This window comes from Thermobia domestica, chromosome 2 (genome assembly GCF_964235325.1).
Source record: "Thermobia domestica chromosome 2, izTheDome1.hap1.1, whole genome shotgun sequence".
NCBI lineage: Eukaryota > Metazoa > Arthropoda > Insecta > Zygentoma > Lepismatidae > Thermobia > Thermobia domestica.
This window is the reverse complement of record NC_137455.1, coordinates 299,903,385-299,930,066: the sequence shown is the minus strand read 5'-3', so window position 1 is coordinate 299,930,066 and position 26,682 is coordinate 299,903,385. Positions and strand designations below refer to the sequence as shown.

General features: G+C 36.1%; 1 protein-coding gene across 1 annotated transcript in view; it reads left to right on the top strand.

Annotated features, from left to right (window-relative positions):
* The first annotated feature begins 5,039 nt into the window (after positions 1–5,039).
* Positions 5,040–26,682, top strand: part of LOC145679464 (pickpocket protein 19-like) — a 44,028-nt gene continuing 22,385 nt past the window's right edge. The window contains exons 1-3 of the mRNA XM_081750044.1: positions 5,040–5,119; positions 21,156–21,328; positions 22,700–22,896. Of these exons, the coding sequence (XP_081606170.1) occupies positions 5,040–5,119; positions 21,156–21,328; positions 22,700–22,896 (450 nt within the window). The remainder of the gene's footprint in view (positions 5,120–21,155; positions 21,329–22,699; positions 22,897–26,682) is intronic.

Here is a 26,682-nt window from a genome sequence, read left to right as displayed (position 1 = left end):
TTGCAGTAGAACGATTGAAAAAACTACCTGCAAACCCTCCTCCCACCTTGCTTGGCAAACCACAAAACGCTCAACCTGCGAGTAATACACAAGGGATGCCCACGGAGCTCCGCACGTAAACGGAGCTCCGCCTCTGAAACTCAAGCGAGTCCAGGGTCATTGGCAGACTGTGTACTCCATGTTAACCGCAAACTAGCTGTCAACCCCTCTCCCTGTGTTTTACCCTCGCCTCATTCCTGTTGTGTAGCCTTTCCCTTGTAACTATGCATCCCGCCTCTTCTCCCTCAAGTTCGAAAAAGGTATTCGGGCAATACTTAGAGGAAACTGGTTTGGAAAAAGAGTACTGGAAACGGAAATTGAGAATCCACCCCTTCCCCCACCCTGATCTAGTGGCCTGATCAACCATGCCTTCCCAACCCGTTTCCTCCCACATTCTCATTTCCGTTGGAGAAGAAAAGGAGACATTCACCCCTTGAAAGACACAAAATAACTCGACGTTATTACATAGAACTTTCGAGACGAAGACAACACAGAACCAAACGAGTAGTACAAAGGAAATCGCGTTAGACATGCGAATGGAGTAAGTATGAAACACCCCCTTGCTTGCAACAGTGCATCCCAGAGACCATGTGAATTCTATTGACACTTTTGTATATAGACTATACCAGGAAAATTAATGGATATTCATCATTCTTTTCTTTCCGTCTTCACTTCTATTCATGTCAAAACCTGAACTCAAATTTAACTCTACATATTCCTTTATACACACGAGTAAAAGGGTATATGAATATCAACGTAATATTTTAATGCACAATTCTGATTCCTGCTTATTCTTGTTGCATTCTCCTAGCACGACTCCGTGCTTCTCTGCGACGAGCTTTGCTCACAGCACATGCACTCACTTATTATTATCTTGTCATATGTTGACCTTGAATTGCAGTGAACGCACATGTTTGAACTCCCCTCCTCTCATTCTAAGAAACTGTGATATGACTTAGAGCATTCTTGTCTTTAAATGATTACTATTGATATAGATGTTCGTTCCACAAACAGACATTGAACCTATTTAACACTAGAAGGACCAAGCCGTCATTTTGACGCCATCACGTAAAACAATTTTCTATATCTCATATATTTCTTTGACTGACGCAACCATACCTTAGGACTTTTATTATTTTAAAGAGAGGTTTGATATAGCATATAAACATTGTTTGTCTATTTTAAATAAGTACATATTTTTGTTGAATACCCCTAGAAGGACCAGACCGTCAATTTGACTGCCTCATTTAAAAATCTATATTTTGCTTTTGATGTGGACTGTTTTATAGGTTGTACGCTATATGATAGTATCTTTGTTGGAAATAATAAATTGTGAAATATTTTACATTATTTTTTCCAACGAGTTTTGTATTTGAAATATTTTATTTTAGCTTTTCATTGTTGTAAGGAAAAAGATATATGGCACTTCTTTGAATATATTTACTTCTTCAATTATGTTCGCATCTCGTAGGTAACCTTGTTCTCTGTAGAAATAAAAGCTTTCTTGAAGGTACATATGAACAATTACAAAAGCAACATGAGACCTGATAAAATGTTACGTACTTTCTAAGATTTGAGTGAAAATCAATTTCGCTTGGAAAAACAACAGGGAGACTGCTTCGATGAAGACAGCAGTAGTAGCGACAATGCAGTGTCTGAAGCTACTTTTTTGGATAAGAGGAAGGAAACAGATACAGAAGTTTCCAGAAGTAATCGTTCAAATATTTTTATAGCAGCTCACGGGACACGTTGGAGTAAAGTGGACAAGCAGAACAATGCTGGGCATGCTGCCTCACAGGACATTCTTCGCGAGAAACCATTTTGTTATATTATGAGTTACATCGTGTTGAAGATGATGATTTTGGTAATGCTTTTCGCTTGTTCATAGACGAAACAATGTTGAGGAACATTCTGAAATGCACCGTTATTGAAGCTCAGAGAGCGTCAAGATTCTCTTTGGCTACTGTCAATTACAGAACCCGTTTTATTTCTAGCAATATTCATATGGAAAGAAATATTCATTATGGAAAGAAAGGCTTTTTTTTTAAATAATGAAGTATCTTTGATTTGGTGAAAAATGTTCTAGCTCTTCAAGGCTAAAAGCAAACAACTTTGCTTTGGCATCATCTGTGTAGAACTTATTCATTGAGAATTGTATCAGGCACTAAAAAACCCACGACAGTGTTTTTGTGGATAACCAGTTATTCCCTACTAAAATGAGATGCAAATTCATGTAATGTATGCCTAAACAAGCCTGAAAAATTTGGATTCAAATTTGGTTGTAAAGTCACGGTATGAACTAAAATATTTTCCTACCTGGAAAAACATTTAAAAACGACGTCGGGACTTACAATTAGGCGAATATATTGTTCTGAAAACGATGGGTCCTTTTATCAGCAGAGGAATGAATGTTACTTGCGATAACTTTCCTTACAGGTTAAAAATGAGCCGAATCTTTGAAAAAGAAAGAGATGGTTTTGATTGGTAGTCTGCGTCCAAACAGGAGAATTTCCCAAAAAGTGCTTGAATGAGAAAGGAAATGATATGTTCACTACAGACATATATGAAGATCAATAAGGATATCCACTCGCTGTGCACAAGTGTAAGAGCAAGAAAAGTGTTGCTGTTTTGAGTTCAGTGCATAAAAGTTGAAATAAAAATATATTGAAAATGTAAATTTACTTCCATGTAATAAAAAGTTAGATATAAAATTAATTATTTTGGCACATTATACACAGAGTCTGTGCTAAAGAAAAGTAGCCCAGCCAATGTTTACACACCAGCTAGGGTGATTACGTGACTAGTATAAAAAGGATTTCATACGTAGGAATGCAAGTACTTTCCTTTATTTGAATTTTTCTTGTCACTGTCCTCTGGGCGAACTTCCGATATTAATATTATATTTGATATATTTACGGGGTTTAGTGGATTACCATGCATTATATCACGAGAAAAATTTACATAAAACATAAGCTAGTCGATTAAACAGATTAAATTCAATCTAAAATAAGAGAAATATAAAAAAAATAATATACATGTCTTGGAATTAAATAGCCGTGAAAATGACGGCTCGGTACTTCCAGGCAGGTAAAAGTTTTGGACCTTCTAGTATTAATAGAGACATGCATTTCTGTGCTACAGTAATATACAAAATGACATTGACATTTTGCAGTTAGCGATGAATTAATTTTACGCCATTTGTGTAAGATTCGTGTTTTAAGTGTGCTCATGAAACATAGGATTCTAGAAGCGAATATGATTTCAATTTATTTACATGTTGTTTTAGCTTGCTTGCTGTCAAACTCATTTTACATTTTATTTTAGTTGGTAATATTCATTATCTATAACTACGTAGTGCTTTTTGAAAATTAAAGTATATGCTCATATAATTTTCATTTCAGGTACATTGCTTTAATTTTTTATCGTACCTTTCGCATATATTTTATATTCATTTAATGTTTCATTTTCAATTTCCTTTTGATTATTGAATGATACACACATTATGCAATTTTAAGAATTCATTTCCAGATTCATGCATTATAATTTTATGCAATTTTAATAATTTTCATTACTTTCAGCTTTGATTTTATATTCAATATGTGCATTTTTGTTTTGATTTTATTTGTTATATGTTTATGTACTAGTTAGTCTTGCACTCAATTTACGTATTTACGACCTGAATGATATACAGGGCTTTCCATTTCAATTCGCCCTTATTTTGATTTTGATTTCTCATATGTATATGTTTCAATTTTTTTTTCAAATTCAAGTTTCATTCATTTTTCTTATGTTTAAGAAACACGTCTTTTTTCTCGTTTTACTCCCTATTGCATATTTTCAAGCTTTTAATTTTGTATTTGAGAAAATTGCAACTTCGCGGAGGGAGCGTAAAACAGATCTAATTTGTAATTTCTAAAAGGAAAACAAAATAAATCAGAAAGAGTAAAAAGGAAATAATCACGAAAAGCGATTATTCTAAATTTAATTTGCATTGCATAGAAACGTTTTGTTCTCGTGTCTCATGCAATTAGCTCTCAATCGTTCAACATTAGTCGGAAGCAAACATGCAGATAGAACAGAAAATAGAAAAAAGCATACAATGAAACTGCAGACATAAGATGGAAATACACTGAAGAGAACGTTTTCAACACAAGCAATTGATTTGCTGAGATAGGGACGCCAGATCCTTCGAAGAACGCCAAGCGAAGTTACAAATAGAAGCAACAACTTGTAACACTAAGCTTTTTACCTCGATATTTCAAACTCGCAACATCTCTGTGCGCGAGATACTCCGATTTGTCTTATTTTGTTATTCAAGCATATACGAATCTGAAGAAGAAAATACCTAAAATGAAAAAAGGACTGTCATAGACTTTTAGGGTATTTCAGAACCTTAGGAGACACCCTCGTGGTCCTCCCAAAAGAGGGAAAATCACCGAAAACTTCGCCCATACAGAAAGGAAGGAAGACATGGTTGCCTAGCAGTCTACGGTGTTGGAGTCCAGATTCCTAATTGGTCGCCGCCTAGAACTAATCTCCAAGCAATTTAGATGCTTAATGGACTAAAGACCTTCCCACCTCATTTTTCGGACTAAGACAAGTGTCACTGAATAACCATCAACAACTGAGTATTAGTGATGTGTTAGTGTGAGTGTTAATACAGACTACTACAAACTGGAATGGATGGAACTAAATCCGTAAGTAGTACTCATTTATTGGCAAATCCGAGTCAGTTGCAGTTTCTATACATATACTCACCGTTCTGCTCTCATATCTGAATGTTTCCTTTTAGGCTGTGTTGTTTCCAATCCAACACTAACCCAAAATTTATCGGGAATTAAATTTCATATTAGATTCATTTTAAGAAACAAAGGCACTCGCATTAAAGCCTCACACATTGCCTTTGCTGTGAATGAATGTTTCCTTTATACTCGCACATTTCCTCCTCGAAAACTGTGTACCTTTTATTCACCCAAAATGCTCTCCCTAATAATATAAAAATGAAGATACGTTCTAGGATGCAGGTAAGGAAACCTCATCTAGACAAGAACGTTCAATGTGCGCTGTGCCCTGAGACCAGGTAAGACTCAGGAGCCTATGCACACAACGATATTTGCTACTTTCTATACATATAAAATTGGGTCGCAGTAAAAACATCTCTAGAGCCATGGTAGCTTGGCATGTTGTTATTAAGACTTTCCCCAGAAAACGTACAAAATTTAATGATGAGCGATAAGACAGGTTCGAACACTGTGTTCAGAAATGCAATACAGGTATAAGGAGATAGATTGAATTTTTTTGGTTCAGCTAATATACATGAAAGTGCGTCGGGATCGGAATACAGCAAATTATGGATGCGTTAAAATATTAAATAATACTTTTGATAAAGTGCATTGTTTCAAATATCTAGACTCAATATTAAAATAGGAAAATCATATTCACGAAGAAATTAAATGTCGACTAAAAGCAGGGAATTCGTGTTACTATTCGGTTCAAAATCTCTTGTCGTCGCGAATTCTGTCGAGGAATTTGAAGCTTAAAATATACAAAACGATAATTATGCCTGTTGTTCTGTATGGCTGCGAAACATGGTCACTTACTCCGAGGGAAGAACATAGACTGAAAGTATTTGAGAACAAGATCCTGAGATGAATATTCGGACCCAAGAGGAACGGGAATGGGGAATGGCGGAAACTTCATAATGAGGAACTACATAAGTTATATGGTTTACCCAACATTGTTAGGGTCGTCAAGTCTAGAAAGCTTAGGTGGGCGGGTCATGTAGCTAGAATGGAAGAAAGTAGAAACGCTTTCAAAGTCTTGACTGGAAGACCAATCGGAAAACGACCATTAGGAAGACCTAGCCGCAGATGGGAGGACAATATTAAGATGGATCTCGCAGAGATTGGAATACAAAGTAGAAACTGGATCCAATTAGCTAAGTCAGTGGAGAGCTATTGTGAACGCGGCATTGAACCTCCGGGTTCCATAGGCCATAGAGTTAGTTAGTTATTTTGGTTCAGTACTATTTCAATTATTAAATAACCATTAGTTATGACGCTTTTATAATTGTAAATATTTATAAAAAGGAACATAAGGAACTTGGTTTAATGTATGAAACATACAATGAAATACGGATCAAAATTTCAATCGGAAATTAATTTTTCCATTCTACGCTCCCTTATCAGAACTATTTAATATTTAGTTTTTAGTTAAATTATTGTACACTGCTCCACAAAACACCTACTCGAAGAAAGTGGCAGAAAATGAAACGACACGATCACTGTAGCAAGTATAATGAACAAACAGGCGGTCCAGATGCACAATGCAACACAAGTGAGAAGAACAATACAGTTAGGATGTACAGAGTGACCAAAAAGTTTATCACAACTATACCTCAACAGGGGAAGCTGGATTGTGCGAGGGCATAGGCAGTCAATATGGCGTGTGACCACCACGAACAACTATACAGGCACGACATCTGGCCTCCATGCTGCAAATCAAAGTGTTGTTTAAGTAGTGCGGCAGATGGCGCCATTCCTCGAAGAGAGCTGTTTGTAGGTCAGGGAGAGTGCGTGCTGGTGGAATGCGCAGCGCTATTCGCCGCCCAAGAGCATCCCACACATGATCGATGGGATTTAAGTCCGGCGAATATGCAGGCCATGCAATACGCCTAATGTCTTCGCTCCCCAGATACTCGGACACAAGATGTGCACTGTGTGGGCGGGCATTGTCATCCATGAACAGGAAGTCTGGGCCAAATGCTCCGCGGAAATTGTGCATGTGTGTATTGAGAATTTCATCCCGGTACCGTTGTGCTGTCAAAGTGCCATCTTGCACAATATGGAAGTCCGTTTTCCCATCCAGCATATTTCCACCACAATGGAACTACCTCAATAGAACGGCCGTTCAGCAATGAAGTTTGGATGATAGCGTGTTCCTGGCTCTCTCCACACTAAAGTCCGACTAGAATCAGACGACAGATTGAATCTCGACTCATCGGAGAACATGACAGGCGCCCACTGGTTTCCCCACATGCAACATATGCCTGACACCACATGTAACGTGCACGTTTGTGCTCCAGTTTCAATGGCACGCACAACACAGGCCTTCTTGCATACAGTCCTGCTCTATTGATCCGCCGACGAACAGTTTGACGACTCATGCGTTGTCCTGTAGCCTGAAAAAACTCATTGGCCAATTGAGAGCATGAAGCTTGACGGTGACGTTTGGCAGAAATTGTGAGAAATCGGGCATCGACGGCCGACGTCTTCTTCCGACGGCCTCCTCCATGACGCCTACTTACTTCACCTCCTTTTGGAAGCGACTCCACAGCCTCGACACAACACTTTTGTTCACGTTGAATTCCTTCGCCACTTCCACTTGCGATCGGCCAAATTCCAACCGCCCAATTATTCGCCCGTGGTCAAAGTCACTCAAATCTCGCCTACCAGCCATTCCAAGGTGTGTACCCCACAGAAGAGCCACCAACTCAATGCTTGGAGACTCGGACACTACTGGGCTGTGGTGTACGCCTCATGGCATAATTTGTTCACCGCGTTTGCAACGGTGCTGCTTATGTGATAGAGTGGGTGATCGCCTTGTCTGTGTGTCTCTGTGTATGTGCATGCCACTAACCAGTGCTGAATGGGCCCCACACGTCACTTATACCACGTTGTCTCGGTTTGCTTAAGTTTTGTGAAGCAGTGTATTATTAACATAATTAAATTATGTACAGGCAAACCCGATTTGCAGATTTCCTCAGAATGACACTAGCTTTTGTCACATGAAAATGTTACATTTTAGAATTATTTCTTACTATTTCCGTGTTCAGGAAAATCAATTGCCACACTACAATTTCCATACGCCTCACAAACATATTACATGTTAGGAATTTTTATTATCATTTCCAGGTTCAAAAGCATCGATTCAGTTAGAATGACCTACTGTCATGAAAGTGGCAGACACAAATATAAATTAGATGTCTAGTGTAACTACTATACGCGTCTACTTTGAAAGTAAGTTTATGTGTACTATCATATTTGAGTAATATTTAAATCTAATCATCGTGAACAAAATATGTTAAAAGTTTCATTGATAACACTTTATTTTAAATTCTATTCGTACACTATAATATTTTACAATTGCAATTAGGTACGATAATTTACACGTAATTGCACACGCTCTACTGGTATTGGACACAAATGTATTTAACTGCTATTTCTATTAAGTATTACACTTGGTTAAGTATGTTCTTAGCACTTTAGATAGGTAATTACCTGTAGACTATAATTCATATTTTTATTCTTCTTCTTATTATTATTTGCAGATACTCATAGAATGATTAGCAAGATGTATCAATGTTTCCAGGATATTTTATCTAAAACAACATTTCACGGTTTACCACATGTTTCAAACAAACATAACTCAATTTCTGAAAGGTAAAGTTATTCTATTTATGTTTATTATTTCCATTTATGAAATTGTTATGAGATATAAAAACACTTAGATATAACATAATGAAACTCTGATTAATGAATTTAAAGCCAAGTATAAAATTGCTTATTAGAGACCGTACTTTAAAGTAATATTCAAAATGGAACAGTATATTATAATTCGTATGTTCAACTAGTAGAGGATGCAATTTTGAAAACAACCCCCAAAAACTTTAAAACTACTTTAAACTCTTTCGATACCCGCAGAAATGCAGTCGTATATTTGAAATTATATTTCCTAGAATTGTTTCTGAACGTAATAAAACATAGCGCAAATGTACAGTGATCATCTCTATGTCCGCTTTTGGCTTGCGAAAATCCATCAGTGCGAATTATCATGGAAGCAATGAGACTTCAGTAAATAGCTGGTGGCGTGGCGAACACATATACACGCAAGCCACTTGATCCCTGTAAATTCCGCGGAGAAGCTGGATTTGAGTTAAATGACGTTCTAAACGTGTTGAATTGAGCTACGATTAAGTGAGTTTGAGGGTCGTTGTAGTAATTGACTTTTATAAATATTCTCATCAAATACTTTAGCTCAAGTTGGCTTTTGGGGGCGCGGTGGCTCAGTGGTAGAGCGTTCACCTCTGGTGCTAGGGGTCCCGGGTTCGATCCCAGCCCCCGCCAAGTGAACTTTGTGGTGGACAAACACCGTGCTCGTGGGTTTTCTCGGGGTACTCCCGTTTCCTCCCACTTTCTTCCTTCCATCATTTCAATCATCTCTCATCATCACCGTCTCCTTTAGCCTAACCGGCATAACCGAGGGACGTAAAACTCACATATTTCATTTCATTTCAAGTTGGCTTTGCTAAAGTAGCTTTTATTAATGACTATATAGTGGTTCCCCAAATCATAGTGGAGCCACCAGCGGTTGTCGTCATGCTACGGTGCAAATCTCGAGCAACTCGTATTCGAGGACAAAGGATTTAAAGCCAGTTATCGGCGGTATTTAAGCCCTATAATGATTTATTGAACAATGCAACATCGTCATTCCTCTGCAGTCCAATTACAGCGAACTTTACAGATTCCAGTCGTTATCGATGATGTAGGGTTAACAAGGGTATAGATGTGTGATATCGGGTTTAGAAGCTCATTTCTAGTAATGGACTCGTACTGTGTGCTCAAACAAAAAAAAAAAAAAAAAAAAATAATAATAATAATAATAATAATAATAAAAAATGAAATGAAATCTTTAAGTTTTACATCCGACGGTTATACCGGTTAGGTTAAAGGAGACGGTGATAATAAGAGATGAGTGAAATTTCGGAACGAAGAAAGTAGGAGGAAACGGAAGAACCCAGAGAAAACCCACGAGAACGGTGTTTGTCCACCACAAAGTCCACACGGCGCGAGCTGGAATCGAACCAGGGACCCTAAACACTGGAGCTGAATGCTCTACCACTGAACCACCGCGCCCCCTGTGTGCCCAAACAAATTTGTGCACTGTCAAAATGTAAGAGTATATTCAAGAATGCTGTTATTTGTTCCACAGTTTACTCTTTATCATGTCATATATAGCTTCTGTTCACAAGAATATGTACTTCCGGATACTAAGTGCAGAGATAAGTCCTTAAGAATTCCCTTTATCTCTTCTTATTTTTTCCTGTATATTTGCCACAGACAGGAGTGGAAATTGAACGTTAACGTTTCAATATACAGTACATATGCTAAATTGTTGCAGATAGAAGAAAGTAGCTGTCATAAAACTACTGACATAATTCTAAGTCACAAATTTGACATTATTTATATTTAATTCCGGAATGATTTTTAAAAGAAGAGATGGAAATAGGTACAACATTATAACAACTAATATTATATAATAATAACCATCTGCTTTATTTCATTGCTAATTATTTTAATGCCGCTAATACTGTGGCTGAAACATTTCTTTCCTTCGGCTCACAATTGCCCGTAATGAACAATGCATCGAAATAATAAGGGCAGGCCCGCATCCACGGGGGGCTAGGTTGTGCCGCCTCCCCTAAATTTTCGCTGGCCTCCCTAAAATTTTTACGGTAGGCTTGCAAATGATCTATAATATGGTTGGGTCGGGCCCCCTAACTTCTACCGGGCCTCACTTACATTTTTGGGCTGGCTACGGGCCAGAAGAAGGGTAAACATAAACATATTTTAAAGCATTCAAATATTTTCCTCATAACGTTTGATTCAGCCCATCCGTCTTTAGCATAGGATTGAGAGGAAACTCTTCTTTCTTTTCAAAATAGTTGAACTTTTAAAGGAACAATCTAAAGTTACATTTACTTACAATGTCTGTATTCCTACCTTCATGTCACATAAAACTTACATTATCTTACTTGCTCGAGGGTACTAAGCAGAAAGAAAATAGAAATTTTAATAAATATTGCTGCGCGTAGGGTGAGTTAGATTTCATGTTATCTTTTTTTAAGCTCAGCTATTACAGTTTTTTTCAGCAACGTTGATAAATACTTTTAATTTTTCTCGCATAAACCTCTAGCTAATAACGCTGTAATTAATATTGAAAATAAACAAAAACAGGATGGGAAGAATCTTTAAAATCAATATTTTGAAAATAGAGATTGACCTGTTTGTTACTTCTGTCTCTGCTGAGTGTGGTTCACGAACTTAGTCGTGCAGAAACATTACCAACATAGCACACTACGTCCCTGGGTTGTGACATTTTGATCCCAATCATCCCATTCGGTTCCGGGATTATCGGGACAATGGGAAGACATCCCATGGACGTCCTGCATGGGACTTCCTAAAGAATTCGCATGTAGGATGTCCACGTTGCGTCCCGTATGGGACACGAGATCTCATGGAAATTCCACGCTGAATATTCCTAGGACCACACATACTACTTTTACAGCGACAAACTTTTCACAGCATTATATGGTCATAATGTCACAAAACGAGTCCCCCATACGTACAACATTAAGAATTATGTTATTTTCATTAATAATTACGATTTGAGAAGCGCATTTTATTATTTACGTATCGGTAGCATTAGTTTGTAGCAGGCGACTTCCTCAGTCAATCAGTGATAACAATTCAAAAGCGAACCCGCATAACGTCGTACATGTATTATACGTAAATATTAGATAGACAGTTCTAATTTATGATATGAAGAATTATTACATTTAATATATACATATATATTTTAAATCGGTGTTAGCCATTTCCCCGAGGCGTAGACTGTGGTAAATATCATATACGGATATTATCCGTAGCGATTATACAGTTCACTCACTAGGTGGCAACTAGTTTGCGCATACATCACCGTTCAAGTGTTATTTGCTTTTGGATAACACATGATGTCATGTTGTGGCTGCAAGATTTTTGTGTGTCCTTAAGAGAATATGATAAGTCGGTATATGCTATGAAAGAAACATTTCTTCGTGTGATTAGAAGGGCGTGTTCATTGCCCCCGCCATCCCCACCCAACATTGGTGAAACATAATTTACACCATCTATAAGGTGTGTTCTTGCTGTCTATAAGGTTAATGAACTATGAAGAAGATGTGGTATTTTACAGTTTGGATGAAGATAAGAATTTGGCTCATAATTATTATCAAACCATGCCCTTTATGTGGCAGATGTGAAAATTTCTGAAGGAAGCACTGGAGTACGTTGAAAATAGCACCGTGTATCATGAATGCAGTAAGTGAATCTGTTCCTCGTGTCTTTTTTTGTACTAGATCTATACAATTGTTTTTAAAATAAGCATTACTCGAGCAGACGGTTCTACCAAACTTTGATATTCTTACATATTCAGGTCAGGTTAGAGCTTTGTATTTGTTTTAGCAGAGAAGGCATTAAATTTAGAGCTCCATTACTACTTGCAGATTGACTTCAGGATGGTAAGTATAAATACTGTATAGACGTATGGCAAAAAATATAGTACATAAAGCACGAACTTATTTGTGCTAGATAGCTACTGAAAAGCACGAATGCTATCTAAACGAACGAGGGAAGAAGCGAAGTAGGGAGGTCCGAGGGGTTATTAAGGGAGAGAATTCGTACGGAGAAAGCGCGTTAATCACGTGGGTACATATTTAAACGAGCAACGTGTAAGAGAGCACACTTACGCCTATAATACTTTCACTATCAGTCAGAAATAATTTGTGCACCGACAGTGATTACTGTCATTTACATTCTAATTTCTTCACGAAAAGTTTTTCACATAGTATGCTACCTGGATTATCTTCCGCGCCCCGAATTACAAAATGTACGGAGAAATGAAAAGAGTAAGACTGAATGTGATAATGAGAGTAACAAACATTAGAAAGTACATCACTTTAGTGTGATTGATAAGCGAATAAACGTAAGTTAATTTGTGGACTGTATGTGTTCGCGAATTGATGCGCTATGAGCTGAGGTGGCAGTAGAGCATAATCTGCAGTGTTTCGAATCCACTGTGTTAACTAACTTAGGATATATGTGCTGCTGTATTTTTTTATGGGGTCAAGGTGGAACAAAGCAGCCTTCTGTGAGGCATATAGCCTCTTTTGCTCGCTCAGCTGTTTCGTAACGTAAGTAAATCACTTTTTTCATCAATAAAGTTGCGTTTGAAAAGTGAACTAAATACGACGTGATATTACGTCACGCTCGGGTAGAGCAGCTTTAATGGAAAACAACCTCATCCTTTCAGAAGACATAATATTTAATTGGTCGCATTGTTTTAGCCATTTATGTGTAGTGTGTAGTTTGTAACTTTTAACAGTTTCACCTTATTAATTTTGCGCAGTAATACTGGATGTATACGGATGTAGGAAAAAGCAAAAGAAGCACGAAAAGAAGAAATATTTGTGATTAATAGTTAATAGTGATGGCTGAAAATGGAACGGAATATTGTAGGTAAGGTATATGAAAGTAATAACATTTAAGTTATAATACAAAGTTGAAAACAGATTCATGTGGGTTTTATCTGGCGCTGTGGCCGCGGTGGCTCAGTGGTAGAGCGTTCACCTCTGGTGCTTGGGGTCCCGGGTTCGATCCCGGCAACCATCAAGTGAACTTTGTGGTGGACAAACACCGTGTGTGTGGGTTTTCTCGAGGTTCTCCCGTTTCCTCCCACTTACTTCATTCCATCATTTCATTCATTACTCATCATCACCGTCTCCTTCAGCCTAATCGTCATAACCGTGGGACGTAAAACTCAAATATTTCATTTCATTTTTTTATCCGGGGCTGTCATGAGCGGCAGTTTAGCCTTACATATGTACTGTATATTGCATATGTACTTGCATGTTGCAATATACATACAGTACATATGCTAACTTTTCTATATGGTATACCCTAAAATATTCATAAAACATGGAAGTGTGCCACAATTATAAAATTAATTCATCAGTAATGATTTGTACATCACATAATTGAAGGTGAATATATTTGATGGAAGAACTTTGTACTTTACAGCAGTCTCTCTGAGGTAGTTTTTTTTTCACCGTGATTGAAACTTCTATATAGTGGAATGTGATTACATCTACTTCACATGCAGTAACTACTATTGCCATTAACCGCGGTTACTGGTGAATAAACTTCTTTCGTGTTTTACTGTATCATAGTACAACTTTGATTTTCAGTTCTTTTCGTAAGATAAAATAAAGATGGGTTATTATTTAGTTTGTTTCCCAAATGACTTTGCTGTGGCTCTGGCTGAGTTGGTAGTGAGTATGGTTCGTTATTTGTAACTGTAATGTAGACATTGATGATTTTTATAGTATTGAATAACGTGTGTAATGTGGGAAATTAATTCCCTCTAATGTTTGAATTTTGAAGTCGTTTGATATATGTTTCTGGAATTGTAGTTTCAACGGTTTCAACGGTATGCATAAAACACGAATAAATCTGTGGTATTTGTCCTCTGAAAAGCACGGGTGTTATCTAACTGAGTCAGAGCAGGAGTGCAGCAGTGGGGCGAAACGGCAACAAGGAGTGCTTCCGTAGGTAGAGGCGCGTCAGCACTGGTGGTCATTTACTTAAACGATGCCAAAATTATGCTAGTGTAGTTTCGACGCGCCACAATTTTAGGAGATGTAGACGTAAAGTCTTTAAGATTTAGACATCAGTACCTTCGTGAAAATACACGTTTGAACCACCCGACCGATCTTGATTAAGATTTCAACATGGATGAGGTTTTAACCTGAGATGGCTTGTATCTATTGATTTTGACAGTAAAACTTAGTCGAGAGGGGTTGACAGGGAAATATAAAATTCAATTTAGGGGAGGGGAAGAAGGGGAAATATAAAATTTAATCTATATAAGAATGAAAGTGACTATGTGGCTTCATCACTTTTGAACCACTCGATCAGGTTTTGAACATACATTAGGTTTGGGTGTGGGATGGTTTTTATCATATCATTTCGACGGTGCAGCTTAGGGGGAGGAAGAGGCATTTAAAATTATCGAAGTGTCGAATCCATAGTTTTCCGATCGTTGAGAGGAATAGTAATACTTCCAATGAAGTTAAAATCTATGTCACTAAAAAATAGTATATTTCACGAGTACCAAAGACTTGTAATAAGCTGAACATTTACAATGTTTACCAAAGCGAATCGAGCAATCACTGCGAGTTTTCAATAAAGATGAGTCGGCTCTAGCCATAATTATTTTGAGTGTCGATCAGTGATGCTCGGTCGCTTTCGTTTCTCACTCAATACACTACACAAATTCTGCTGTTTGTGCTTTAGGGACGAATCAGTGTTGCAAACTTGATTAGGAAACATTTTTAACAAAAGACAGAACGAAAAAATGTAAATATAAACTAATTATTTGCTGAGCAAAACTATATATTTTTATTAAAATTAAACACGTGTTACAGTTTCGCCAGCTAACTCTTTGGCCTCACCAGACACTATATTTAATTATAACAAAGTGGGAAAAAATGGGAAAAAAATTAAAGAAAAGAAGAATTGAAGGGCTTTGTGCAAAACAATCCTTATCAACCCGTCAAGAAATCGTGTACTTTGTATTTTGTGAATAGTTTTTGCTTTCTTGCTGTCCGAAATGTAACACTTTAAACGGATAAATATATGTTCTAGAATACGCACAAAGTAACAGCTTTCCAGAAAGTATCATGATTTGTATTGGGGAACGTTTTCTTTATTGTCTCGACAAACGTTTGTCTTTGACCAGGGCTGTTTCTTTTCTTTCTTTCTTTCTCTCTCTCTCTCTTTTTTTTTTTTTTTTTTTTGAAAAAGAAAGATTCATTAATGTAAATGCCTACTTCTGGCTTTGCCGTTTCCCTTTTGTTTCCGAGGTGGAAATATATTTCTATAGCTCTTATAATTCCTATAATTAATATCACATTCTATATACAACGCTCACTCTTCATTGAGGGGATTGGTTAGAGTGAGATACAAACCGTGCTGTAGCTGGCTATTCTAACACGTCTTCACTACATTTTCTCAGTCCCTTCAGGCCATTGCCAGTATGGTATCCTCTGATTTTTCACACCAAAGGCAACTGAAAACTTGTATTTTGCTTACTTCGTTTTGTGTTCTATAAGTAGGCTTAAGAGATTTCATCGTACGTTCTTCAGTAACGGATATAAAGAATGTTCTGGAAGTGATCTGTAATTTGAAGATCATATAGTAGATAAGTTTTAAGCTGGCCTGATTCCTCTATGTGTGTGTGTAAGAGAGAGAAAGAGGGAGAGGGAGATAAGTTTCATTGTTTTCTCTTTGTCTCACACCATATATATTATTTTCTGAATTCCATAGCATGAATTAGTGAAACATGAATTAAGATTGGAACACCCGAGTTCAGGCTGAATCTAATGTCATTCACTTTGAAACACTCGTTCATGACTGACACAAATCTCAAGGTGACGTTATATTCTTAACTTTGTGCGAGATGTTCGCTCTTTCACATGTTTCATACTTATCATTTTCCCCTCCATATCTTGATGTACCGTACCAGAATTGTCATAGACTTATAAAGCACATGAAAGAAGCCAATCCAGATAATTATAGTGATAATTTCTTTAGATACATCAATCATACATCCATCGTGTAATTTAGCAGCAGATGACGAAATTGCTCGTACTATCAAGGGCGTCGTGCCAAAGATGGAGGGAAACAATAAGAGTTTCGAGACTCCTCATGATAAATCAAAGGCATTCGAGAATCCGTCTTTGTATGTTTAGAAATATGACCATGGTACGTGACTGCTTCTTCTGAGGTGATGTTCTAAGAAAAAAGTAAATAAGATTTGTGTGAGAAGAGTGTAGTTCTGCTTTTTCTGTGGTACGTAACCGATTTGTCTTGAGATCTATATGTGAGTTGACATTCCTAGAGAAAGAGGAAAGATAATGGACGTAGCATAAAAACATATTTTACATTTATAATTTCATAGTCGATGGGCCATGGGGATGATAACGCCCCACCTAGGGAACTTCTGCCACTATATTACAAATATTCCTAAGAGTCATTAGAATCACAAAATAATGGTTGGTCAACACATAAGTGCGATCCTGGGGCCCTTAACCCTTCAGCAACTGTGTATATTTAAAGACACCATTGGGAACTCTTTAATTGAGTAGATCACACCGTTACTGCAACACTAGAACAAGTTGTACCTCGATCGACTTGTAAGACTGTGGGATTTCAGTGTACGTTATGAACGGGACATTTCTGTGTACAAAGGAAAACTAAATGAGGGACATTTAAGAAAATTTAACCTAAAAACGTCCTTCTCGCTATTCCTTTAGTCATTATGTAGCAATACTGAAAACTACGTGAATAATAAAATGTATTTATGTGTCCCATTTCATGTTCAACTTAAACTGAAAATTTCGTCTTGATCCATCAAATAGCGGCAGACGTGATATGTATATTATAGTCTTCACAGGCTTCATAATAATGGATTTTCATGGAAATATAAGTAAGACTTTGTGTGAATGTACAGTCATTACGTGGCAACACTGCCAACTAGGTGAATAATAAAATGCATTTATTCGTCATATTCTATGTTGAACTTCAAGAGAAACTTTCGCCTTGATCCATCCAATAGCAGCAGAGGAAATATGTATTTTAAAAAATCTTCACAATTTTCATAATAATTGATTTTTATCGATGTATGAGTATGAATTTGTGTCCATGTTCCGTTTTATCTTTCTATAGAAAACAAGTTATACAAATTATTTTAGTTGATTTTCTCATTCATTATTTTATGGCAGACTCCCAATACCGAGAAATCCCCCAGGAAGGTTTTATGATTTGTTCGTCCATGGTATAATAGATATAATTTGAAAGCAATAATTTTACTGTTTGCGGTTACCTTATGTTCTTTTGAAAATACTTCTTGTTTTGCTATTCTACAATGAATACTCTTTCAAACATGTCTGCTGATATGTGAAGTTATCAAACACCTGTCGAAGTTATTGCTTAGGGCATGTATTCCTATTACATGTGCACACCGATAATCGCACTTAATATAACATGTAATATGTAGTTTTATAATTGATGTAATATTAAAAAAATATATATTCTTTGTGTTCTTTTCGGTCTGTAAGTTGATAATAGTAACACATTCGCCGTAAAATCCACACATTCTTAGTTATTCTGGAAAATAATGACAAACGAAAAGAAGGCAGTCAGACAGTCGATAATTAGAACAAGAAAAAATATTACTGTTGTGAAAAATCGAAAATTCTGTGTAATACATTACGCATAAAACGAAATTGAAACGACGACAAATTTCATTTAAAAAAACTTCTATAAGAACTTTCAGGTCAAAGTACTGAGGGAATAGACTGACGCTGCAAAATTGGACCGCTTACATCAAATTGTATCCAAATTGCTACAGAATACGTCACAAACAAATACGGTTTACACCTGGGACTACCAAAGTTTCATAAAATTACCACGATTGCTGGGTCAGACTGCTGAATCATGTGTTGCGGAAAATTGCACAATCTTAGTGGATAATTCACCATAATTGCAGCGTATCTATGCTTTACCACAAAGTTCGTAGCTCGCCTTTTACGAAGTGTTGTACTGAAATTTTCTCTTCGGACTTGAGAACAACACCACTCCTGGTGAAGACGATCTGGTGAATACTAGCTCTTGGTAGGTATTTAATGATTTGGTTAAAGATATGAGGAGTGTTACTGTATTTAGGATCGAAATTGGTCAGAAGAAATGAGTATAGTTTAGGTTGAGGAAGTGTGGCTGCATATGACGTTGCATAACAACAGTGGGCGTGGTAGGTGTAGTGGTCTGAATCTGTCCTGGATCCTCTTGAAGTTTGATAAAGTTTGGAGATCGAGAGCGGGATCTCTTTTCAAGAGGCACTCAACTACTCTCTGACAGCTGTCGGCTATGCAGACTACTTCGGGGATCTCGTTTGGCATCCGCCATTGATTTAGGTGTAGGTCCTTGAGCTAATCCCGGTAGCTTATGCATGGTCGATAACGAATGTGCACCGCATAAGGTAGGGTTTATACGGGTAAAGAGCAGCCCGTTCGGATGAGCGGTACAATCCAAGGAGAGCGAGATACGAGTTGGTCAGAGCGTGAATGCTACAATGAAATTCAAACATTTAAGCAAAACACACCAGAAGATGAGGATCTTCTGTCAGAATCCTAAGTAGAGTATCTGTACTGATCTCCCAAACAAATATGCAATACCTGATCACTGCTTAGTACAGTCACTAACTACAAGAGGAGTTAGGTTCAAAGTATCTGCAAAAGTATCTATACAGTCCTCCGTTGCACAGTCTATGCGTCTGAATCGATTGAGATAACGACAAAGATGACGTGGAGATTCATTTGTTTAAATAATACATTGGCGAAATATCTACGAACCTTATAGAAGAATTAATGTATTTGAGAAATTTGTATCCATATTAGGCGAGATAATATTTTGACGTGTTCTTATGACATTGTAAAGTTTATGATATCTAGCAGGTTTCCTGAAATTGTGCCAAGCACAACCACTGTCTCTCACACGTTTTTGATCATTCCTGTCACCATCGTGATTTTTGAAGCATGTTTTTCTAATCATTTTGAATAAATGACTTAGAGCAGATAAACAATGAGTGAGATCAGACTGACTTGACTAGCTGTGTTATCTTTCAGAACCAAAGCTGAATCCAAGTTAGATCTTCGATATTTGATAAGTGGTTTAGATACTTGACTCGACGTAGATGCGAAAACTAGCATATTGTTTGACTCTTGCCGGTTTTGCTTCTCGTACAGTCTTTCCTTTTATCTTCAGTGTATACATGGTATGCCTAGTTCCCATTGTATATACCTGTTGTACTTCTTCACAATGATGAAAATTATTATCCCACTTTCTGTAAATTTATATAATAATACATTTTTTAAACCATCTAAAAAAAAAAGGAATCACTTCGTGGTCTGTTCCATGCCCAAGCACAGTTTTCGGTTGATTGATTGCTTTGTTTTTTTTTCAATGAACAAAATTTTCATTTTTTGTTTTACTGAAACAAAATAGTAAATAAATATAATTTTATTGATTGTTATGTTTTGCAGTATCTGGGGAATAGATCTTTCCTCTTAATTGCATTATTTTGAAATCGGATCACCAGTTTCGCAGATGCTGACTAAATTCAAAATAGCAGTATCATTGTTTATTGCATATCGAATGGGAAAAGATGTACAGTTTTCTTTTTGTTTTGTACGGAGGTAATCCAAGGTTTTACAAGACTTTGTAAATACGCCTCATCCTTTGTATTCGAAAATGCCAACAGAAGGATTTTTTCTGAAAGAATCTCTGATATTGTCGTTTCAGTAAATGCCATAACTTTGGATGTTAAAAAACATTTCATACATTTTCAATGATTTACGCATGCCCTATAGGGTCTGGCAAAAGTCAAAACAGAAAACAAAGAATTAATCATTCAACTCCGACCGACACATTAAAATCACAAATTAGTGAATCTAGTGTTGTTTACAACCGGGAATGCAAAGTAATATTAGACCGATTTAAAATTTCTACAACATATAGTTTCAGAGATATAGTGAACGATAAAAGGAATACTTACTCGTTAGAAGCCCCTAAATCAAATAATGTAAGCCCTTGAAACAAGTGTGTTAGTTTAAAATAAAGATAGGTCAGAAACATTAAGACAAGAAATTATTTAAATTTTACAGTTATTACCATTCTGGTCAAATTTGAAGATAACTTCTCCATCAGCATGAACTCTAACGCTACTGGTTTGTACAATTTTTAGAGGAACATTAAAATTTTTTGGTTGTATCTATAGCTCCGTTAAGCTACGCCAGTTCTTAAAATAAGAGTCTAATATTTTATATTCTGAATAACTCAATAGCTCCAACGTACAACGTTGCAAGCAACAATTTCTGTCACATTGAGACCTTAACAAATCAAACTGGTGAACGACATTCCCCCAGAAGGTTTATTATGCCTTTTTGATAAGAGCGCATATTTTGAAACTGAAAAAGTAAGTTTAAAGGCTACATATAATCAACATTTCATTTTTTCTATATCTGTAAAATTAGGTTATTGTCTCTTGGAACGTTGTTCGGCATAGCCATTCAACTGATACAAAGTTTGATAGAAAACAAATATTGAGCTCATTGTTTTCCTGCTATTAACCATAATAATAATATAATGATTTACATTTAATTCTCTATAAACACTTTTCAGGTTAATGTGGATTATTTTGTTCTTTTTTGGAGTTGTACTAACATCATTCCTTATTTATCAATCTTGGAGAAAATTTCAGGACAATCCTGTAGTTGTAACCATCGAGAAAAATTACAACGAATGGAAGATTCCTAAACCAGCAATTACCATATGTCCAACAAACATGTTCACACGTCAGTACAAACCTATTATCAAAAAGTGAGTATTCAATTACAAAAGTTAATATTTAGACCTAACATCCACAACTTCTACTTTACTGGATTTTTGTATCCTTCAACCTGTTTCTGGGATTCAAAACCTGTAGTGAAGACATGACTCTGAAATAAGAAAAAAACTGTGTTTTAGAAGTATGTTTATCCTCTACTTGTACCTTAAGTTTAAAGTATCAAAACACATTCCGTAAACATACAAAATACTGTAGGTGAAATTACATTGTAGTAAAATAATGCTGATAAAAGTATATCGGTAGCAAAAGACTACAGGAGAACGAAGATCCAACGCTAGGACGTATCACAAATTAATTACAGCTCTGATATGTCAAGAATTGTATACTAATTTCTAATATTCGGTATCATTCTTTGCGAATATTGAAAAGGATTACTTGCAATAAATGACTAACAATTATTTTTTTATTTTTTTACTGTTTTAATTTTAACATTATAAAGGAAACCTATATTCAATTAAAATACCTGTATTTCATAATATTAACAATGAATTTTTAATTAACATTCATTTCTCAGTCTAAAGAAAATAAAAGAAAATACGTTTATGGAGTTATTTTTCTTTAAATCGTAGGATAATGCCGAAATTAGAACCTGGATTTTAATAAGTTGTCTTAAATTTACGAATTGACCTCTGGATTAAGAAGAATCAACGTAGGAGCGACAGGCTTCGACAGCTGTTAGCATATTGTTTGAAAGATAGAATACATCGTGATAAAATTTCATATTATTCTAACAGAAATTGTTTATCTTATTCAAGAGTGGGTAAATTAATTAAGTTTTTAGAAATTAACGAGGACATTATTCACTGATGAAACTCTACTAATGAGAAATATAATTATCAGCTCGAATTGCTGCGTAGCTTCAATACCCTACTAATATTTTTTTGAAACAAAAAATAAAATATCATTAAATTTCATTCCAAGTTCTCTTTCTATCCATTAAGTTATAACTTGTTTTCATATGCTGTTCATTGGTGGTAAGTCAATGTAAAGACTTTTTTCTAATCATCGTCCATGAACAATTGAGTTTTATAAGAGGTTCATATTTAAAAATCATTTTACAACACAATTAATCAAAATTATCTATTATAAATTTTCAAAGGGAACTACGAATGACGCTAATTCAAATTATCTTATAAAAATATACTTTTCTGTCTTAAGGTTGAAGAGCTTAATGTTAATAAATGTATTTACTATCATTAATTCAATTCCCTTTATTTTAGTAATGAAACGATGATCTACATTTCTGATCTTATAAAGTTGAAAAGTTTGTCATATTTTATAATGTTCTTTACTTAATTTAACTGTTATTGTGTTTAAGTAAATATGAAACAACTGAAAAATGCCTTTCTCTGCTTTTTAAGAAATTGTGGGGACGTTGGCAAGAAGAAAGAGAGTTACTACAAAGACTTTTTGAAATATGTTGTGAATTTGAATCACATGACTATTGGTGATATGGCCAAATATAAAGAAGATGAAACAGTTGCTGATCTTAATGTGAATTATCTGCAGAGTGAGGTAGGTGTAATGACATTCTTAACAATAATGTATAGGTATGTACTTACTTTTGAAAATGAAAGATTATCTCTGTATAGAAAAACAAAGTACCGTACAGGTACCAATGTCAGGATTAAATGAAGGTTATGATATGTATATTTATAAGCGTTTATCTCAACCATCACAAAACTAGTTTTATGTCTTTAGTATAGCACAACAATTATGTGCTTTTAATATTTTGAGTAGTGGGCGTTTCCATGTTTTGAAATATTAACTGGATTTATTCGACAGAACGGATGTACGAAGGTCCATTTGCATTTATAATATACTGTTTAATCACAAATAAAGACTCAAAGCTAAAGAAATCTTCGACTACTAAATTCTAGCAAAACAACTACTTTGCCCTAGTAAGTTAAAAAAGTCCCTAAACATGTTCCATTATTAAATTGTGAATAAAATATCTTTGTATTCAGGCGGTGCGGAAGTAATCCCAGCAACAGATGGACTAAGCATCTATTGTTAGGAAGTTTAATCAAGCACAGAGAAAAGCTTGATTTTACCGAAAATCAGGAGGACATGCGTTCTTGTATAGCGCTCTATGTAAATATACTACTCAAAACATACAAGTACGAGATTTTTTCTGTTACGAATTTCAGCTTTCAATTTACATTCTTTGCAGTAAGCCGCAAAAACGTTTAATCATGTATTTGGACCATTAAAGTGGTATGAATATACTATCGGACTCTAAGTTTGTCTCGTTATATAGAATTTTAATGTAATTCCCATGGGCGTTGACCACAATAACATTGAAATGATCTTATCAATAAATTCGTGGAAGCGAATTTCTGAAGTTTTCTGTTCAGTGCGGATGAGTTAAAATGCATAGCATTAGGACAGATCAAAAGTGTCGCCAAATACCTTGATTCTACCACAGTGCTAAGTGGTGGCGTTTGATGTAGTATGTATTTCTGAGGCGAAGTGAATTCATGAATAAAGATCTTTCCAATGTTCGTCTTCCAATTAATGTACCGCCAAATTTACGTAAAAATCTCCAAATGATGTACAGACAATATATTAAAAATAAAGAGAATATGTCCTGCCATTTTTTAGAAATGTCATTTATGAACGGTGGGTGGGGATGCATTTTCTATATATTGGAAATTGGTAGTGGGTTGATTTGATAATCGAAATTATCGAAAACGATTGATATTAGTTGAGAAACAAAGTGAGTAATGAAAACTACAGTTCTTCGTATGTATACTCACTGCTTTCTATTTATAATTGCTGAAGCTGATGTTTAATATACGGAGCGTTCAGAGCATAAGGCAATTAAGCCATAAAGTGGAGAGAAAAATGACCATAAATGTGTATTCTAAACTTAATTACATGTGCATTTTCAATTAATACGGCATGCTTAATTATATAGAAAATTAGTTTTTCTTTCTTTTGCTACGTTGGCTACTTTTCCTTGATTTGAGACTTTCAAATTTCATCCTGTTTTCTACTGAAATGTGTCTGTAAGGCAACAAAGAAATAATTATATATGATAAATTTAAATTCATTTTAATTCGGAAGATGAGAAATACTGCCATTATATATTGTAAAGGTCAGATCCACCAGTATTGTAACAGAGAGGTGCTAGAGCCATTGACGGTAGAAATTCAAACTCCGATAATTGATAATTTCACAGTCTTGTTTTATTACAATTATAACCTGTTTAGTCAATGGAGAAGAGGACGTGGATCATGGGTCAGAGTTGTCGATGGGTTTTGGTTGTTCGGAGTTGGTCGTAATGCTGCAAAGTGGTTCATAGTTGGTTTTGGGTCAGAGTGGATCACAATGGATGATGGGTCAGAGTAGGCCAATGAGTCATTTTTGTGATGGGTGATAGTGGGTCATGGTGGGTCGTGGATCAAATTTTCATTGACCCACACCATCTCTAGTTAAAATTGTAACAAAGAGGCACCGAGCATGTTGGCTATTATGCTCAAATTTGCATATAGATAGTACCCCACAAGAAAACAATGAATCTGAAACGATTAACAGTATCACCTCCTAGAACTCGAGATGTATGGCTTTGTCTGATTTGCTAAATTAAGACGTCAATGATTTATCCTTCAACAAACAAGCTTTTCATGATCGTTTCTGTGGGGAAATCAGAAGACCATGTGCCTAGTAATCTTAATATTGATAGTTCGCGTCACCCCGGGATATTTGTTTTGTCTTTTTTTTTTTTGACTCACCTACATATAAACAAATCACACATATAGGCATTTTAACATATTTTGGGAGAGTAATTTTGTGGTTCGTTGGCGTTTCATCGCGTCTCAGCCGCTGGAAGTAAAGTTTTCAAAATTGAATTGGGGCAGGCACGTAGCCAGCCCCAAATTGTAGGAGCGGCCCGGCTGAAGTTAGGGGCTGATCCATCCATATGATAGTTCATCACCATTTTATAGTTCTTTTGCAAGCCTACTCTAAAACTTTCAGGGGGATAGCAAAAATTTTGGGTGACCCGGCCCCCCTAGACTTCCTGGATACGGTCCTGAACTGGGGCCACCAAGGGTCGTCGCTGCGGGGCCACCAATTTCTGGCGAGAGGTCAATAGTTGACCATCTGCAATCCACCGACGCTTACAGGTTAGGGTAATGAATGATGTCTTTGCCTTGTAGACTTCACGACTACCGACGTCGGCAGTCAACTGGCTTTTACTATTCCTTTACTAACCGTCTATCGTTCATGTTTATACACGGTGTTGTCATAATAATAAATATAATAAATATAATTAATAATAATAATAATAATAATAATAATAATAATAATAATAATAATTATTATTATTATTATTATTTGCTGTAATAGTAGTATCATTGATAATAGAATAATTATATTGTCTATGTATTGTCTAGGTAGGACAACACACAGGATTTGGCTCGTTTTGGTTCGAGTCGACTCTAATCCGAGTCGAGTTGGAGGATATTTTTCACGCCGAGTCCTAGAATAGACCTCAAAGATAACTGTTTCGAGTCGAGTCGAGTTTCAAAGAAAAGTCGCTCGTGCCCATCCCTCCTAATTAGAGCTCAATCGGACTTAAGCTAAATCGAAAGTCACACTATTTATCTGAGCAATTCCGAAAACTATGAATTCGACACTAATATCAATCATTTTCTAGCAATCTTTTATATGTATCCCCCTCGCATTCTCCATAGGTAACCCGACAGCACTCTTTTTCAAACTATAAGAAATGTGGTTAAAATTATTCTATGCCAGTGTTTCTCAATCTAAATCTTATCACGATCCCCTTTTATCACCCTCTTGCCAGTGACCCTTTTACAATTTGTGTTTTATGATAAGCTTGAGTGGGATTTTTATCATACCTATTTCTATAATAGTAGAATCAATTTCTTGTTTATAGTGAACAGTGCCGTGGCATGAAAAATCAGCGCCCGGGGCAAGAGTATACGAGTAATGTCAACAGACTAGCTGCGAAGCGCCACCATGGTTGGCACGAGGCTCAATAAAATGTTCAAAAGTATACCCTGCCATTTCTTGATTTAGAGCACATTTTTTCCTTCTATTTTATACATGTGCACATGCACTTTTCTAACATGAGTTACACACTTCCTTCGAAATGTGTGCCCCCTTTTTTTGGCGCCCGGCACTGACAGTGGATACAGTAACTGTAATATCTATATTCCCAACGACGAAGGTGCTGGTTCAAGATGAATGTTAAACTCCTTCATTGAAGAGGCCATTAACGTATCTTATATAAGCCCACAAGTTCTTGACCGAATAATAGAATGATCATGC